This window comes from Helianthus annuus, chromosome 9, assembly GCF_002127325.2.
Source record: "Helianthus annuus cultivar XRQ/B chromosome 9, HanXRQr2.0-SUNRISE, whole genome shotgun sequence".
Classification (NCBI taxonomy): domain Eukaryota; kingdom Viridiplantae; phylum Streptophyta; class Magnoliopsida; order Asterales; family Asteraceae; genus Helianthus; species Helianthus annuus.
In genome coordinates, this window is record NC_035441.2 from 177,976,843 (window position 1) to 177,993,769 (window position 16,927).

General features: G+C 39.2%; 1 protein-coding gene across 1 annotated transcript; it reads right to left on the reverse strand.

Annotated features, from left to right (window-relative positions):
• Positions 1-2,704: 2,704 nt before the first annotated feature.
• LOC118481846 lies at positions 2,705-6,407 on the reverse strand. Its single transcript, XM_035977150.1, has 9 exons — positions 6,335-6,407; positions 5,118-5,205; positions 4,908-5,029; positions 4,745-4,832; positions 4,547-4,655; positions 3,541-3,704; positions 3,257-3,377; positions 2,900-3,171; positions 2,705-2,810 (listed from the first exon to the last, which is right to left on the reverse strand). Exons 1-9 carry the CDS (start codon positions 6,405-6,407, stop codon positions 2,705-2,707), a joined length of 1,143 nt encoding a protein of 380 aa, XP_035833043.1.
• Positions 6,408-16,927: the final 10,520 nt, after the last annotated feature.

The window sequence follows — 16,927 nt, forward strand, 5'->3', positions numbered from 1 at the left end:
TGCTTAGTATAATTGGTGGCTGGATCCTGGTCAGTCACGCCCTCAAGCGGATGTTACTCCGCAGGTGGAATTTGGGGGTGTGACATATAGCATGATCAATCTTTCCCCCAAATGATGTGAAACAGAACATGCTATTGTAAACTCTAATATGTTCTCTGAATCTAAGTGTCGACGGGTCGTTATAATCAAGTAATGATCTTAATGGTTCAGGCGGATCAAGAAGGCGAGCAAGCAAAACCTTGCCATCCTGGCAGCACGAAGAGAAAGTCGTCCCATCAGACGATTTTGTATTTTTATTCCTCTCTTCATACCACATGATCGCCGCACAATTATGGCACGTGAAGGTTGGACGGCCAAGGTTCTGGTACCTAACATGCGCACCTATGATATTTGTAACAGGAAAGCTTAGCACAACGCACGATTTAGAGAAGCGTATCAAACAGCATAGTGAAGCCAGATGCAAAAGGGGGCAAAACGTGCATGGCAAGAAACAGGGTCGGAAAATACCTGTTGATGCAAACGCTGCCCTACGTGGGGTGCGAACACGAATACCTGGTAACATATTAAAATATGGCAATGTTATTCCTACGTTGCATGATAGGCAGATCGAAGGATAGTCGGGTACAGGGCAGTTATGGTGGTTTACCTTCTGTTTTTTTAGGCCGAGAAGGGCGCAGGCGTGATGGGCCCACTACGCTTTGATGAGAAATCCGTGTAGTGCAGGAAATATTGTCTGGGAAAACGTAATAGTACGGAAATGATAAAAGGATAGTAGTAAACATCGTAGATAACGTTGCAAACCTTGGGCAGATACGGAGGGAGAATATGTTGTTGGTGGACATAAAGCAGGCTGCATCTGCACTGCATCGCTCCGCGTGGCGTTTTTACCTGTAACATATGTTTTAAAACAACTGTTATGTAGTGCTCGGAGCGGGCTGAGGGATGATGTAAGCGTGCATTCCAGAAAGTATGAATAGGCGTACTGCGCCCCAGAGGGACGTTCATGAGGAAATATGGGGACGACCTTTTATTGATTCTCTTATGCACACTTTAGCGTCAGGACCAGTGGTCACTGTAACAGTTGGCGGTTGTATGTGACTGCAACCTGCAAGAGGTACAAAACATGCAGATAGGATAAACACAACATAGTAGGTAGGAAACTTATAAATAACTGACTAAGAAAGTAAATTCCAATCCATTGCGTGCGGCTTTACAGCGGCGACATCAAAATTGGAGTGGTTAAACTGTTTGCAGCCTAGTTAGAGTTGTAATTTGAGCGGGCACGCATGTCGGTAAGTGGACATTATGGCTAAAAGGTTCCGTTTTTATGAAGAGTATAACTAACCTGCGTTGGGGTCAGCAGAGGAAGTAGTTGCATCTATGGTAGTTAGGGTAGGCCCACAGTATGTCACGACCTTCCCACTAAGACCCACATAATTACGATTTTGTATATGGATAGAATGTTTGCTACCCATGATGCTAGAATCGTTGCAGCTGTTAATCAATGCAAGGCCAAAATATGTTTGAATCTTTCCATCAGGCAACGTATGGGAACAACGACGGGTCTGTATCGAATTACTAACCACATCAGGAGCAGTAGGCCATAACCTGCAAACCTCGTCTTTTATAAGGGAACAGGAAGGGTTAGAATTTAGTATTTAAAACCCCATATGCGGGGTCGGGGGTAACACTGCAATTAAAAGTCTCATACCTCTGTTTGTTCCAGCCTGTTCAATCAGTTTTAGCCCACAAACGTATTGGACCAACCCGTTAGGCAAACCACGTGAATATTCATGAAAGGCCAAAGAGGCTTCGAGCATCACAAAGGGGCGCACAGCCATCTGTATTTTGCATACAATGTTACATAATACATCGTCCAAAATGAAGCATTCATATACGTCCCCGCCCCGGGGGGGGGGGGGGGGGTTAAAACAAAGTAAATTGCTGGCAAGGAAAAGGCATAGTATCTACAACAAAATAATTCTTAAAGAATGCATACTAAAGCTGGTGTAAATATCATATTTATTGTTGGCCACGCGCCTGTTTTTTTTTTCCAAAATAACATATGCAGGCACAGTCGGTCAGAAAAGGTCATATGTGGTTAGGTCTTTGTGTAGCTCAAGTCATGATTTGATTATTTCGTTGTTGTTTGTAATGCAGTCTTCTACGTAAGTGCTCACGAAGGTTGTATAGTGACACGGTCATCGCTTGTATATTTGCATTTATCTATATGGTTTATTCAACATCTTAGATAAAAATTCATGTAAGTCTTATATGATTCCAAAACTTATTTTACATTGTTCATTGGTATTACTCTATTGGAGTATGCATGATTCCGAACAAACATTTATAGAACCCTTTTACAGTGGTTGGAAGTTATATGTGACTTTAAAGATGTAACAAAAGGGTTGGGTAAACGTATTTGGTAGCGTGTGTTCCGAGGTGGCATATTATGATCCTATTTGGACTATACCATCCCTTTTTATGCGGAGTATCTTGATGCGATGTAAATACGTGGCTGTATTGTTTTAAGAATTTCAGAGAGGCTGGTAAGGCGTGAAAATTACATATATTGCACAATATTAAATTAAACAGTGTTCGCGTGGGCACAAGTCATATATTTTGCCACATTATTTGAATCCATAAAAGAAAAAGTCACAAGAGCGCAAACACTTGAAAAAAATGAGAAATGACCACCGCCATATCAATGAGAGCCCTTCTTAGCATCCCCACTATTGTCAACCACACCGGTAACATGCGCACGATCAACGGACACCCCCTCATCATCGTCATCCGATTCTTCAAGGTAGCTGCAAATAAAGATGGAAAAGTATGTATTGGCGCAAAGTTCCAACATGTAAACATTCGAAACAGGGGACAATTGGCAGGTGTAACTTACAGTTTTCTAAGTTTGCGTCCAGTTCCGGGTGTCGGAGGCGGGAGGCTCGAACCACGCTTTGGGGAGTCAGATGGTATGGCACCCAAATCCGACGTGACACACTTAACATTCCCATCTGTATCATCCAAACCAGGGCCGACAATCTTCGCACAATTGAAGCTCTCATATTCTCCATAACGGTAGTATGTGTGGCTCTTTATCTCAAAAGTGTGTTTTGTTCCAATAAGGGATTCGAGGGCGGAGGGTAATATGGGAGCATCTATAGAAGTATCCTGCATACCAAATACAAACCAGAAAAGTTATCGTACCAATTTCACATATGCTTCAAAACCATCTTGTAATGAGGAGTGCGCATACATTTAGCTGTTCCTCTACTAAGGATTTTGCGGTCCTCTTGACCAACTGCTCAGCAACTTCATCAAAGAGGGTGACAACGGTGCTCATTGTTCCATCAGTTACATCCGCTTGAATCCGAAACCTAGCAGGTTAAAGTAGATCAATAATAATGGTAGTACGGGACAAAATTGTTTGGTGGCGAAGGTAGAAGGGTATCAAATCACCCTGGACAATAAAGAATCATCGCCTCATATTGGTATGGGAACAAAGTCATGAAGTTGGGCATGAGATGTTGAAGTGTATACCTCGTCCTTGGATAGTCAACCTTCGATTTGCACGCCTTGCAAATGAAGTAACCGCCCTCTCTTGTTAGTCCCCTACGACATTGGCTACCGGAACACGTGAAAAGATACCAGCTGTTCTTGGTTCTAATAGACGTAATCTCTACAACGTTCCGGAAAAGGATGGCCTACAACGAACAAAAACACAAGTAGGCAGATGGACAGGTTGTGTCGGGGAGGGTAATCCCTATTTCCATACATTTGATAGATTAGGCAGTTCTGTTTAGTAGGAGATTAATAAAAAAAATAAGAACCCTAGGTGTTTTTTTTGTTTTTGTTTTTTTTTTTGTGATAAAAAGCTGAAGAAATGAGATCGGTATGATCCCAACGGTGGTGGGTCACAATGGTGGTGGGGTGGCGCCGGCGGTAGCGGTGGTGGTAAATCTTGGAGTTTAAAGCATACGTTAATTATGTTCTTTTTATTTTATACAGAATAATGGTTTCCTGCACATACTCTGGGCACTGGTGCATTTTCTGATGTTTTAATCTAAGAATGGCGAACGTGGAATGATTTATTCATTATCTTATACTAACTTATAAAATAGTAAAAGATTTTAGAAAACAAAGCAGGATATGAGTGTTTATTAAATTACATTCAATAAAATCTAGTATGCATGAATGGTTTTAATGCAGAGTGTGTGTAGTAGTTCAGTAATCATTCCCCCGACCAACCAAAGCGAGGACCACCAGTTTGCCGCTACCATAACATCAACGTACCCTTTCTCAAATATATATTTCTGAACCTATGAAAAAGGTCTTGTTTAATTTAATTTGTAACTTTCAACCAATCATTAGGGTGGGTTAAAGCTCATAAAGTCGGTTAATCATTTCTTTTAGTTTCTTGGTAGCTGCTGAAGACAGATTTTTTTTTAGAAAAGGGTTTGAGGAGTGCGTTGGGTAAAGTACTGGGATACTGGTTGAAGCGGTATAAGGGGAGAGACGTATGCAAACAGTCAGTTGGGATGAATACCTTTTTTTTGGATTTGTCAGCACGAACTCTGTCCACAAGCTCTTGTAGAGTACCAACACTTACAACTTCCTCGGTCACTGGATCGCTAGCATCTCCAATAGGAACACAGCTGGGAAGCATAGCTTCATATTCAGCCAGAGCAATAAACGTATAAAAAATAGATAATTAAAGTGTGTGCGACAAAGGCTGTAACAGTACCTGACAGACGACTTAAAAGTCTGCAGTGCGGGAACCTCGGAGGAATCAATGAGAATAGTTGACGATGAACTGGACAAACCAAGGACACCTGCAATATCTTAAGTTAGGTGAAGTTTTTTTAAGTAGTGCGCATCATAATTTACGTGTCGGAAAACAATCGTACCCAGGTAAAACTTTGCGCTCATGGAAGTCAGGATTAGACAGTAGACAGCCGGGTTTTCGTCCTTCTTCTTAAGCATAACATCACCGAGATCACCCCACAGCGTCACTCTAACCCGGCGATTGCTGGGAGAATTTTGATAAGGTCAAAAAGTTAAAGGGTTAGGTTAGGGAAAAAGAAAGAACAAACAGGCAATAAGGATTAGGTACATACCGTTCGTTGGTTAGATTGAACTCAACCGCGCGAGCACCCGATGATTTCACAGACTGCGGCCCCACCTCAGTAACATATCCGATAACATCTGTAGTGCAACGAAAATTAGCCTGAATTATAAATATGTCCAATAGCCTAACTGATCCAATTTTGAGCCAAATTCGACTGAGTAAACTAATTTATTCGGTTTAGGTAGCTGATCGAACCATTCGTGGAACCCGGATTCTGAATTTATATGCTATTTTACATGTATATTTAACCAAAACCTAAAATCCAGCGTTTATTCGGTTTAGCTAACCAATTAGTTTACTCAGTTGGTTAAATATACATGTAAAATAGCATATATAACAGGGTATTTTTGATATAATATACATATAAATTCGGCTGAGTAAACTAATTTATTCGGTTTAGTATGTATATTTTACATGTATATTTAACCAAAACCGAATAAATTAGTTTACGGCGTTTTAGGAACTCGAACCAACAGAGGACATATTTATCGCTATATTGGACATATTTGTGGAGACCGGATTCTGAATTTATATTGAAACACGACTACGGGCTGAACTGAAAACCGGATTCACCATTCGTTCAGTTATTTCTCGTACGTACAGCTTCAATTGGTTTTTGGCTTTTCTGTTTCAATGATTTGTGTGCAAGTGAATTTTTACCTAGAAGAATAACGTTTACATATTCCAACTCCCTAGAGAATTTCTAATGCATTCGAAGGTAGAAGGAGTAGATGCTATTCTACACCAGATAGTCATTACTCTTTGTAGATTCGTAAAGCAAAATGGTTCTTACGTTTAAATTTCCAACCCGTTTGGCCCATTACTTGGCCCGTTTACTATGCACATGTTTTACATTGAAATAGTAGGTTTTGTAGATTTTAAGAGTAAAATGTTTTTCAACCCAGGTGTGCCCTTTCGGATGGGTCGAAGGATAATCTAGAGGTAGAAACGGGTGGTTCCTACCAGTTTATGTGGACAGACATCAAAGCCTCACTAACACCAATGGAACACCCGACTTTTACTATTTTTCAATGTTATACACTCTATGTGGATTCCCTTTTATTTCTCTTAGCCCGTTATAGTATTCTACAAACTAAATAAAAGATCAGTTTCATACTATGTGGGGTTACTACTGTTTTTCGAGCCTGATTTCCCCCGCAAAACCGTTACACCAGCATGAGGAGAGTAAACATACCTACAAAGTACTTGCCCTCTGTTGGTTCGAGTTCCTCAAACGCCGTAAGTAAGAACGGGTAGCGCGTAAATGAACTACCGGCATCGTCAACCTTCTTAACTACCGTGGAGCCATTAAACCCGATAACAAAGGGGTTGTCTTTCAGAATCCGGTATTGATCGGTGCGTTGGACTACAAAACCCTTGAGTAAATATACCCCACCCTCTTTTAGCTTGTCAAAGAAGTAATGTGCAATGTTATTCCGGGCGGTACAATGCATGACACCTCCCTGCGTAAACCAAACAGTAGACTTTCAATAACGATGAAACTCGTAAAAGGGAAAGGGTATGGGGGGTAAAAGGGTGATAGTTACCTTTATATCACTGACGACATAATCAGTGCTCATGAAGCGGCCATTGACACTTGTGACGTCCCACTTTCTGCAAACGATCACCGTGATGGGGCCAGTACTCCCTTCACGGAGGTCAGCAAGGACCAATTGGTTGCCAACACCAATTCCTGATGTATTAACACTAACAGAGCTAGACATGACAGTAGTTTAACAACTCTGAATATGGGTGAACAACATTAGGGAGGGTGGAGGTCATATAATAGAAAGTAAGACCATTCACCTTCCTAGGAAGAAATTGGGTAATTATCAATGCAATTAAAACCTACCGTAAATTGCCCCATTGAATGTTCATGCAACTGTGGTATATAAAAGGCCTCATTAATCAATATCCCTAGCTAAAACCCTAAAATCTGTACATAATTTATTCTTAAATAATATGGTATAATGCCACAATTTTAATAGTATGAAGAATCATTACCTGACCACAATAATTCCTAAAATTAATATCACTAAAGTTTCTTGAACAACCAAAGAACCAACAATGGTGTAGACGCGCAACAGGAAGAAGATATACATATACTTGACCATTAGATTCATCTCATTGAAGAAGATGAATCAATAATGCCCAAACTCCAAACCCTATTTACCCAAAAATTATCAAAAAATAATAACAAAAAAACAATAACAACACTATTTGTCTCTAAAGGCAACCATATTCTCAAATGTTTTGGTTTTGCAACTAAATTAAAAACACTATTTGTCCCTAAAGACAACTCATATTCTCAAATGACTAACTTGAAGATACTAACTGAATCTTACTTCTCGTTTGAAGGTTCCTTACGAAGAACTTCAGGTGCCATCTATTGAGGGTGTGAAAGGCATAAGCATAACCAATCTTTTTTTTGCCAGTTTTGACACTTAACCAAGGAAATAACGAAAGAAAATGTTCTTACTATCCCTCTCCGGAGGCAACAGATAAAAGGGCTGCATGCCTCAACTTTAAAACACCGAAGCCACCAACCTAGTGAATATCATGGCAGATTTAAATCATAAGCCAAAAAACAAAACTTTGAGAAGGATAAAAATGGAAATGATCACCCGAAGATTGTCGAACAATCAAATATCCAACAATGCCGTACGCTTGCAACACCAAGAAGATATACACATACTTCACCATCAGATTCATCTCATGAATAAGATGAATCGAAATCCCCAAACTTCAATCCTAGCTCACCCAAAAATAATCAAAACAAAATAATAAAAATAATAACAACAACACTATTTGCCTTTAAAGACAACCATATTCTCAAATGTTTCGGGTTGGGATAACCCGAAGGACTTTCCGTCATGAACCAATAATTCGTTTCTTAGCAGGTTTTTTGGTGTGTGAAATAGTCTGCTTTCTCAAAAATAATTTTCTTGTAACAACAAAACTATTTGCCTTTAAAGACAACCATATTCTCAAATATTTCGGGTTGGGATAACCCGAATGACTTTCTGCCATGAACCAATAATTCGTTTCTTAGCAGTTTTTTTGGGGTGTGAAATAGTCTGCTTTCTCAAAAATAAATTTTTGGTCAAATAAAACGATTAAAATGTTGTATGCAGTAAAAGTTTATATTATCTTGGAACTCATATTCTCAATTGACTAATTTCAAGATGCTAACTGAATCTTACAGCTCGTTTGAAGGTTCGGTACGAAGCACTTCATGTGCTATCCATTGAGGCTGCAAAAGACATAACAACAATCAATATTTTTTTCCCCATTTTTCACACTTCATGAAAATAGCCAAAGAGAATGTTCTTACCGTCCAGTTTTCACACTTCATGAAAATAGCCAAAGAGAATGTTCTTACCGTCCATCCCCCGGATATAGCAGACAAAAAGGTTGAATGCTTCGATTTTGAAAGGCCGAAATCCCCAACCTGATCAACATCATACTATATTAGGCTGCTTCATTATTAAAACTAACACCAATTAGCAACCTGGTTTACGGATGTTGAACACAAAAACACCTAATCAACTTACAGATGAACAATAAACAAAAAACCACAACGAATTAATTCATAATATCAAAACTTAAATCATCAAATCAAACCAAATATAAAACACTCAAATTAACCCAAGTAATTTCTTCACTACATATTCAAAAGACCAAAACAAAAATTTGAACTGAACATGTGAGATCAAACGAATTCAGGAAGTACCATTTTTAAACGAATCACACCATCGTCAGTGGTTTAGGGTTCAGTGTCGCCACATTCAAGCGTCCATCACTGCCGTCCAGTACCGCCTTCGCACACATCAGCGACTTCATTGCCGTCGGAGATTGAGACATATCACGGTAGTGATTGAGGCAAATGGAGATTAGGGTTTCAAAAAGTCGAACCGTGAGAAAGACAGATGATCCCAGATTGGGGATTTCCCTTAGAATTCGTCGAGGAGGGGTTTGGTTGCGAAAGATGGATTCTCCAGCTTCAAAAGTCGAAGTGTGAGAAAGACAGATGGTGCCAGTTTGGGGATTTCCCTTAAAATTCGTCGAGGAGGGGTTTGGTTGTGGAAGATGAATTGTCCATCTTCAGAGAATGAGAGAACCCTAATTAAAAGGGATAACGGGGATGGAGGGGGATTATGATTTTGTATTATATTATTTTAATCAATTTTATTTTAAGAATTGCATTTAAAACATTATAAATTAGGCTTTAAAATAGAAGATGTAACTAAATTTTAGAGTATATATAGATTATCTAACCATAAATTTTAAAATTCGTTTGATGAAAAGGGAACACACTCAAATATCTTATTTATTTATTATGGGGATTTTAATTATTGTCTATTAGTTTATTTTAAGAAATTTATACATAGTTAGGTTTAATATTTGTTTTGTCATATTATTATTATTAAATTAAATATATAACTTGATTGTTCGTACTTAGGTCCTTAATTTGTTTGGCATAATATTATAACTAAATATATAACTTGATTATTATTACTAACCACCTATAGTGTTCTGAGATTAAATTCAAAATTTTGATAAATCACATGGATCATCCATATACTTTACTCAACATATTATTTTCATAATTTATTACCATCTAACTTTAAATATATATATATATATATATATAAAACAAAATGTTGCAATACGTCGCTAAAATCAAGCTAAAAATCTAATAAATACAATAATAAGTATTATATAATATAATATATTTATTTTTGTATCATTTTCAAAGATTACATGTGATGAAACAATGGTTAACCGGGCAGGGTTAACTCATTGGTCTCGTCAAGAAGGGTTAATCCCTTCCTCCCGAGGATCGCTGGCTGGATCACCGGTGGGTTGATCTCCTGCACAAGGAAACAAACCGTGACTCGTAACAAGGAGGATGGGGTGGGGGGTGCTCCTTGTTACCACTCTCCGGCGTTAGAATCAGTAGTCTGCTTGGGAAGCAAAGTATGATAGTAGTAGTAGTGAGAGAGTTGTGAAGAGATACCTCAAACCTGGTTTGGGGTTGGTATTTATAGCCGAGGAGTGAAGAAGGAGGTGGATGGATAGACTGACGGCATGCTGCATCCTTGCAGGTGTGTCAGGCATGTCGGTTGTGGAGGTGATGCCACGTCAGTCTGTCGCTTACGTAGACCTGACAAGCGGCTACCATTGGTGCTACTTGCTCTGTGGTGTCAGTCCCACTTGCTGAGTGTACAGGATGCGGTGCGGGCCGCATCGCTTTTTGCGGTAACTGTAGACGTTCCGGCTTCTCACTCTTTGATCAAGAAATACGCGAGATGCGGTGCCAAGCCGCATCGTCGTCCGTGGTGACTGTTGCTGTTATCCTGCTCCCTTGTATTGATAGAAGTGTTCACTGGATGCGGTGCTAGGCCGCATCGCTGTGGACGCTTCCGTTTTCATACACCAGATGCGGTGCCATGCCGCATCACTATACCGTTCTCATATTCCAGGTAAGTCCTCCTCCATCATTGGGCAGATTGGATTCAACCACTGTGTCGATGCGTCCCCGCATGGACACAGGTAGGTTGTTAGCTAGTGGGGGTTTTGATAAGGGTAATGGTCACTCGCGGTCGATGCTGACGCGAGATCTGGGACCATACCCCTTCAAGTCCCCCCAGTCTAGTGTTGCTGCCATATGCAAGTTGCATGTGGGATGAGTACTGGACTATGGTGTCTAGAAGGTAGTTTGGAGTCTGGAGAAGATCCTAGGCCATGTAGATGGTCTTTGCTCTTTGTAAATCAAGCTGGAGATCTGGAAGGGTCATGTGATGCCTCTTCCGTACCGGTGAGAAAGTTTCGTCTGATGCGAAATTCTCAGCCTCGGGTTGGGTGCCACCTGTTGGTGTGTCGAACCAACCTTGGGACTTTGCTGGGAGTATGCACAAACTTCGAACCAATCTCTGAGATGGTGGTTGAAGATGTGCACAAACTTCGAACCAACCTTTGAGGTGGTGAATGAAGAAGAGAGTGTTCTTCTGCATAATTGGACATCTAATGATGATCCCTTTTGTGGGGTATTCATGTTCTTCCAATTAGCTCTCTAGTAACCGTACGTCCTTTGCGGTTACCTCGTTGCTTGACATTGTTGGCCACGGTTGGGTGAACAATGTTAGATATTTGCGTCATTGTTGGCCATGTTTGGTCGAACAATGTGAATCTGGATAATGGTCAAATAAACATGGTCATAGGCATGGTAATGCCCACCATTGTTTATTCTATCCGTCTTACAAGTAGGGTAACAAAGTCATAAGCAGACTTGTTACCGCTGTTCGGCCGCTTGTTGTTCGACGAGATCTCGTATGAACATTGGGGATCTCGTCCGCATCTCTTCCTTAGCCACCTTCCTTCATGCTCCAATACCGAGGAGTTTTCCTTGAAGTGGCTTCGTTCATCTATGTGATGACTTAGTTGTGGCTCTTCCGTAGCAACCATTTGCGGAGTTATGGGTGTGTCCGCAGCGACTCATGAGTGTCTGCGGTCTTGTCACCCCATACTCGCTTGAAACGGGTGTGTTGCTCGGATGTGGCTCTTGAAGGATCAGGAGTCAGGGTTGCTGATGTGCGTGCGCGTACATTCCCCTCCTTCTTTTTGTTGAAGAAGTTGTTTATGCACCCTCTGTGGTTGTGAACCGGACAGGAGGGATTTGAAGCTTGAAGAGAATGAAGGCAATGCGGTTTACCTGTTTCTGAGATGCGGTTCAGTCCAAAGAACAACGCTGGTTCTGAGCATCTGACACACCTGTACGGGCTCGTTTGTGTCATCTCCGCATATTCCACGTGTGCGCGTGGGTATGTGCGGATAGGTATTATACCCCCTTATAGTGTAGAGATATATATCTTTTGCCTATTTTTAGGGGTATGTAAAAAAACGACATGCGGTATGGGTTATGGTGCAGTATACCAGAGAAACCGCATGCCGCTTGTGTTTGGATAATGCTGTCGCTTTTTGTTGTATACGTGGTTGAGCGCACGTGTGAGTTGGTGGAAGTTGGTGAGATTTTCTGGCATGTGCTGAAATGAAAGGACATTTGCACTGCCCAAGATCATTAAATGCACTGTAGCAGGAGTGTAAACGTCTCTTTTGTCAGGCGCGTGGGCGGCCACGCGCGCGTGGTAACCGTCAGCGGAAACGTCGCTTGACACGTGGTGCCACATAATTCGCTCTTTTTTGGACGTGATGATTCAGTTTCCATGCTGCATTTATGTAACACCCCGAAAATGGGTTTGGTAATAAAACCCCATTAGCACTAAAAGACGGGTAAAATACCGTTAGCGGTAAAACTTACCCGGTAAATATTAGGATTTAAATAATTAATCCTAATATTAAATAAGAAGTGAATAAAAGCTTTTAATGAAATGAAATTTATAAGAGGCCGAGTAACGGGACTTAAAATAAAAACGGGTTATGACTTCCCGAACCCGTTAAGTTAACTAGGAATGTTTAACCTAGTTAATAAAGGGAATGTTACTAGAAATAGATGGGTTATGGTCTACTTAATGACTAACTAAACTAGAGGGACCTAAGTTGCCAAAAAGGAGATTTGAATTATAAAAACAAAAATTAAAACACAACACACATTGTGTGTGTGTGTGTGTGCGTACGCCCAGGAGCAAGAACAAGGGGTTCCAAACCCTAGTTCAACAAATCGATCAAATTGAAGCCCAAATCAAGAGCCAAATCAATGCATGAACACAAATTAGTGATCACCTCAGTGAAATGATCATAAGGTATGTGAAATTTCGTTGAATGTTTCCAATTGAAATTCTGAACCAATACTTGAAACTTGAAATTCATGATGCATGATAGTTACTTGGATGAAATAGGAATGAGATAGGGATAAACCCTAGTCAATTACTTGTTGAAATTTTGCTTAATTCTTGTTAATTCACAATCACCATTGAAGGTGATAAGTGGGTTTTGTAAGAATATGTTAAACACTAGAATTTTGATTGTTGTTCTAGTGTAATTTGAGCTCTAGGAAGTGAACTCAGATTTTTGTTAATGTGAAAATTGATATGAACATGCTTAATTGGTATTAAGCTTGGCTAAATAACTAGTTATGAAAATTGATTGTTGATTTTATAGAATATGCCCACAAGGTGTTTGTTAAAATGCCTAAGTGAATATTCATATTGTGAATTTTTGAATGAAACGCATAATTGCCTTGTTTGACTAATTACGTGAAAGATGGGGTAAAGCGGGTTCTAATCATAATGTTGATTCGACTTAATTGCGTAAACCATGTGATCAAAAAGTAGTTAACTTTTGATAAGCTAAGTTAACTAACCATGAAGTCGAATAGTAGCTTCGGCATAGAAAATAAGTGAGGTGGAATAGTCGTGATTTTATGACTAATTTAACCGCCTCGTAAATGATTTAAAATAGTTTGACGCCTAACGAGCTAGGTGGAGGCATGGGAAAGGAAGCGGGTCAAACAAATCAAGAATGGAGGAAAAACACAATTCGGATGCAAGGTAAGTAAAGCTTACATTCTAGTTATTTGATACCTATTGGTTTGATAGGTCGTGAATAATAAGTCTTGTTTTAAATTATGATGTTCCGACACGGCAAGTGCGGTCCGGAACAAAAGACAACGGTCATAAATCATGTTTAATGGATAAAAAGGAGCTAATGCGGTTAATTAGTCATGAAATGACTAAAAGATAATGAGTTTTTAAATGGTTACCTTATAAGGTAAACCATTGCAAATAATAAGGGTAAAATGGTACTTTGGTCATTTGTGGACAACAACCGTTTAATTGGGGAAAGACACATTATAGCTTGGGTCATAATGGGACAAAGAAATCAATAAATGATTTACAAGTAGAACGACTATACGGTGTAAACCGAAGTTAGTCATATAGATAAGATGGTAATAAATGCCACCTCATAGAGTTTCATGGTCCTTTAGACCAAACGGGTCAAAAGGTGAAATTATGACCCTTTGACAATATTGACTAATAGTTGTTGAGCTATGTGATTATAGAAATAAATATCGGATGGATATGTACATCGTTATCGCTTAGCGGCTACTAAGGCAAGGTATCGAAACGAATCAATATATTGATTCGAGCCAGGTATGTATAATTGGTCAAATCATCTTTAGAACTTGAAGTTCAATGAGGGCTAAACAAGTTAAAATGGACATTGGGTTATCTTTTAAGTAAACCGAATGATTTAAGTTATTGTCATTGTGTTTTAAGAACATGATGTCTATTTAAACAGGATCCTAGTTCAAACAGTGGAATTTTGGTCAATTACGACATGAAAAGTCCTTGTTGTAAAGAAAGGGTTTAAGATGACTAAAACGCCCTCGTAAGCAAAATCGAGTAAATGAACCTTAAGAGTCGTTTAAAAACAAGTTATATGATCAAGCAAATACTTTGAATAAGTATAGAGAATGAAAAGGGTAAATCTTGGGTCAAAAGACTCAATATGAGTCTTTGTCGTAAATTAGCAATCCGACAAGAAAAACTCGGATTATATAGATCATCTCATTGAGCTCACCACAAATTTAGTTGTGGTTGAAGATCTCATAATAACTAATGTGGTATAATAACGCTAGAAACGAATGAAAGCGTTTCATGCTCAAAATATGCCTAAATACCCTTAACGGGTCAAATTACGCATATGAGCGTAAACGGGTTTAAGATACGTAAGAAACCCGTGACTTGAACCTAATATGATAGGAATCATTGAAATTATGATTACCGTGAGAATAAGGATCAAACAAACATGTTTCGTTTGATAAAAACATGAACGGGTCAAAACTACGGCAAATTGGAAAAGTTAGATGCAGGGTCCACCGTAAATTACGGTGACACCGTAATTTACGGTGGAGCTGATATGGTTACGGAGGTAACCTACTGTTGTACGGTAGAGGGATATGAATACAGGAGCCACCGTAAATTACGGTGACACCGTAATTTACGGTGGAGATGATTCTCAAGTTCTTGTTTTTCTTTTGATAATCAATTGTTTCCCGGACTCGTTTGGACATGATTTAAACCCGTAAGACTAAAGCATTTCATGTTTATGAAATGTAGGTACACTATGGGATGCCGGAAGACGATCAAGCTCAACGAAGAACCGAACACGATAAAGATAAACGCTTCCGCACTTTGTAACGTTGTAAATTTTAAAACAACGATTTCGATCACGTTTTGTAGAATAACTTATAAATTGTAAAAGTTTTAGTAAACCCGTATTTTTATAGCATGTGTAGTCTTAACTACACATCTAATTGTTGGTAATTACATATAAAATCGTTAATTAGTAAGCAGGGTGTTACAAGTTGGTAATCAGAGCTCATGGTTAAAGAGTAAGGTGTGTTCGGTTCGAGGCTTGATCGCAAATCCGGTAAGTACATGTATGTTAATAGCTTAGCATGCTAAAGTGTTGTAAACAACATATAGGGCTATCGTGTGATACACGTTACCCCAATTAAAATGATTAATATGGTTGACGAAAATACGCGCGTTGACGCGTATAGTAGAAAAAGCCTTGTATTATAATACGAGCGATTATTGAAGTTGACATTACTAACTCTTGTGAATGTTGCAATTGAAGGACAACCGCGTCTGAAGATGGCGGGAGTTGAACGAATTATGGATATGATGATGGAACGGTCCGAGGTATGATAGGAAGAGCATACTCATCAAGGACCAAAATCGCGTAACGGCCGCGAACAAGACTAATGACAAGAGAAGCCCGTTAGGGCAAGCATTACCAGGTGCACACTTTTAAATTTAATCGTACGAGTCGTTATATGCAACAAACGCGCAAGTAATAACGGTTGCATACACATATGATAGAACTTGGAAAACCTGATTTCCAAGAGAAATTTAATAGGAAATGTGTTATTCACAATGATGAATAACAAATAAATAACAAGACTTGTTTATATAGAAACTTGGACAAGAGTGATCATCCAAGTAAATATTCTCAATATAAATCCTATTGAGAAAAGTAATGATCACATCAATGAATGTGAATAAACGTTTACAAAAAGAGACATTGTACATGTTCAAGGAATAAACGACTAAAACTAATAATTGTTAACTAACAATTAAATAAAGTTTTACCAAATGAAACCATAAACATGGAGATAATTTGAGGCGTTACTTACATAGGGCGTGATGTGAAAACTATAAAAAGTTCGTGTACGTCATGTGTTAAATCGCTTACTCTGGCCAAGTAAGTAGTGGCATATGATACCACGAGTTTCTTATAGCGGACACATTTACATCCGATGTAGTAAGGGCAGAGTAAATGGGACTAATTAAAAAGTACCCCAAATGAATCAGATAAGCAAAATATTTGATAATAATGTAAACGCACAACCGAATGACTGAAGCGTATTACATCAGGATAATGAGCCCGAGCAAAGGGACAAAGAAGCAAGTAAAATGATTTAGACAAGTATTGGGAGGGAGTGATACTTACACTCGAACCCATAAAACGTAAGCAAGTAAAATGATTTAGACAAGTATTGGGAGGGAGTGATACTTCCACTCGAACCCATAAAACGCAAGCAAGTAAAATGATTTAGACAAGTATTGGGAGGGAGTGATACTTACACTCGAACCCATAAAACGCAAGCAAGTAAAGTGATTTAGACAAGTATTGGGAGGGAGTGATACTTACACTCGAACCCAGAAAACGCAAGCATGTAGAATGATTTAGACAAGTATTGGGAGGGGGTGTACTTACACTCGAACCCGGAAAAATGCAAATATGCCCTTAACGGGTCGTTTTTGTAAA

Coding starts and splice junctions, on each gene's coding strand:
- LOC118481846 (XM_035977150.1), bottom strand. CDS start 6,407: ATGCCGGTAGTTCATTTACGCGCTACCCGTTCTTACTTACGGCGTTTG. Junction 3,378..3,540: donor GTTGACTATCCAAGGACGAG/GTATACACTTCA, acceptor TTAACCTGCTAG/GTTTCGGATTCAAGCGGATG. Junction 3,172..3,256: donor TAGTAGAGGAACAGCTAAAT/GTATGCGCACTC, acceptor TTTGGTATGCAG/GATACTTCTATAGATGCTCC.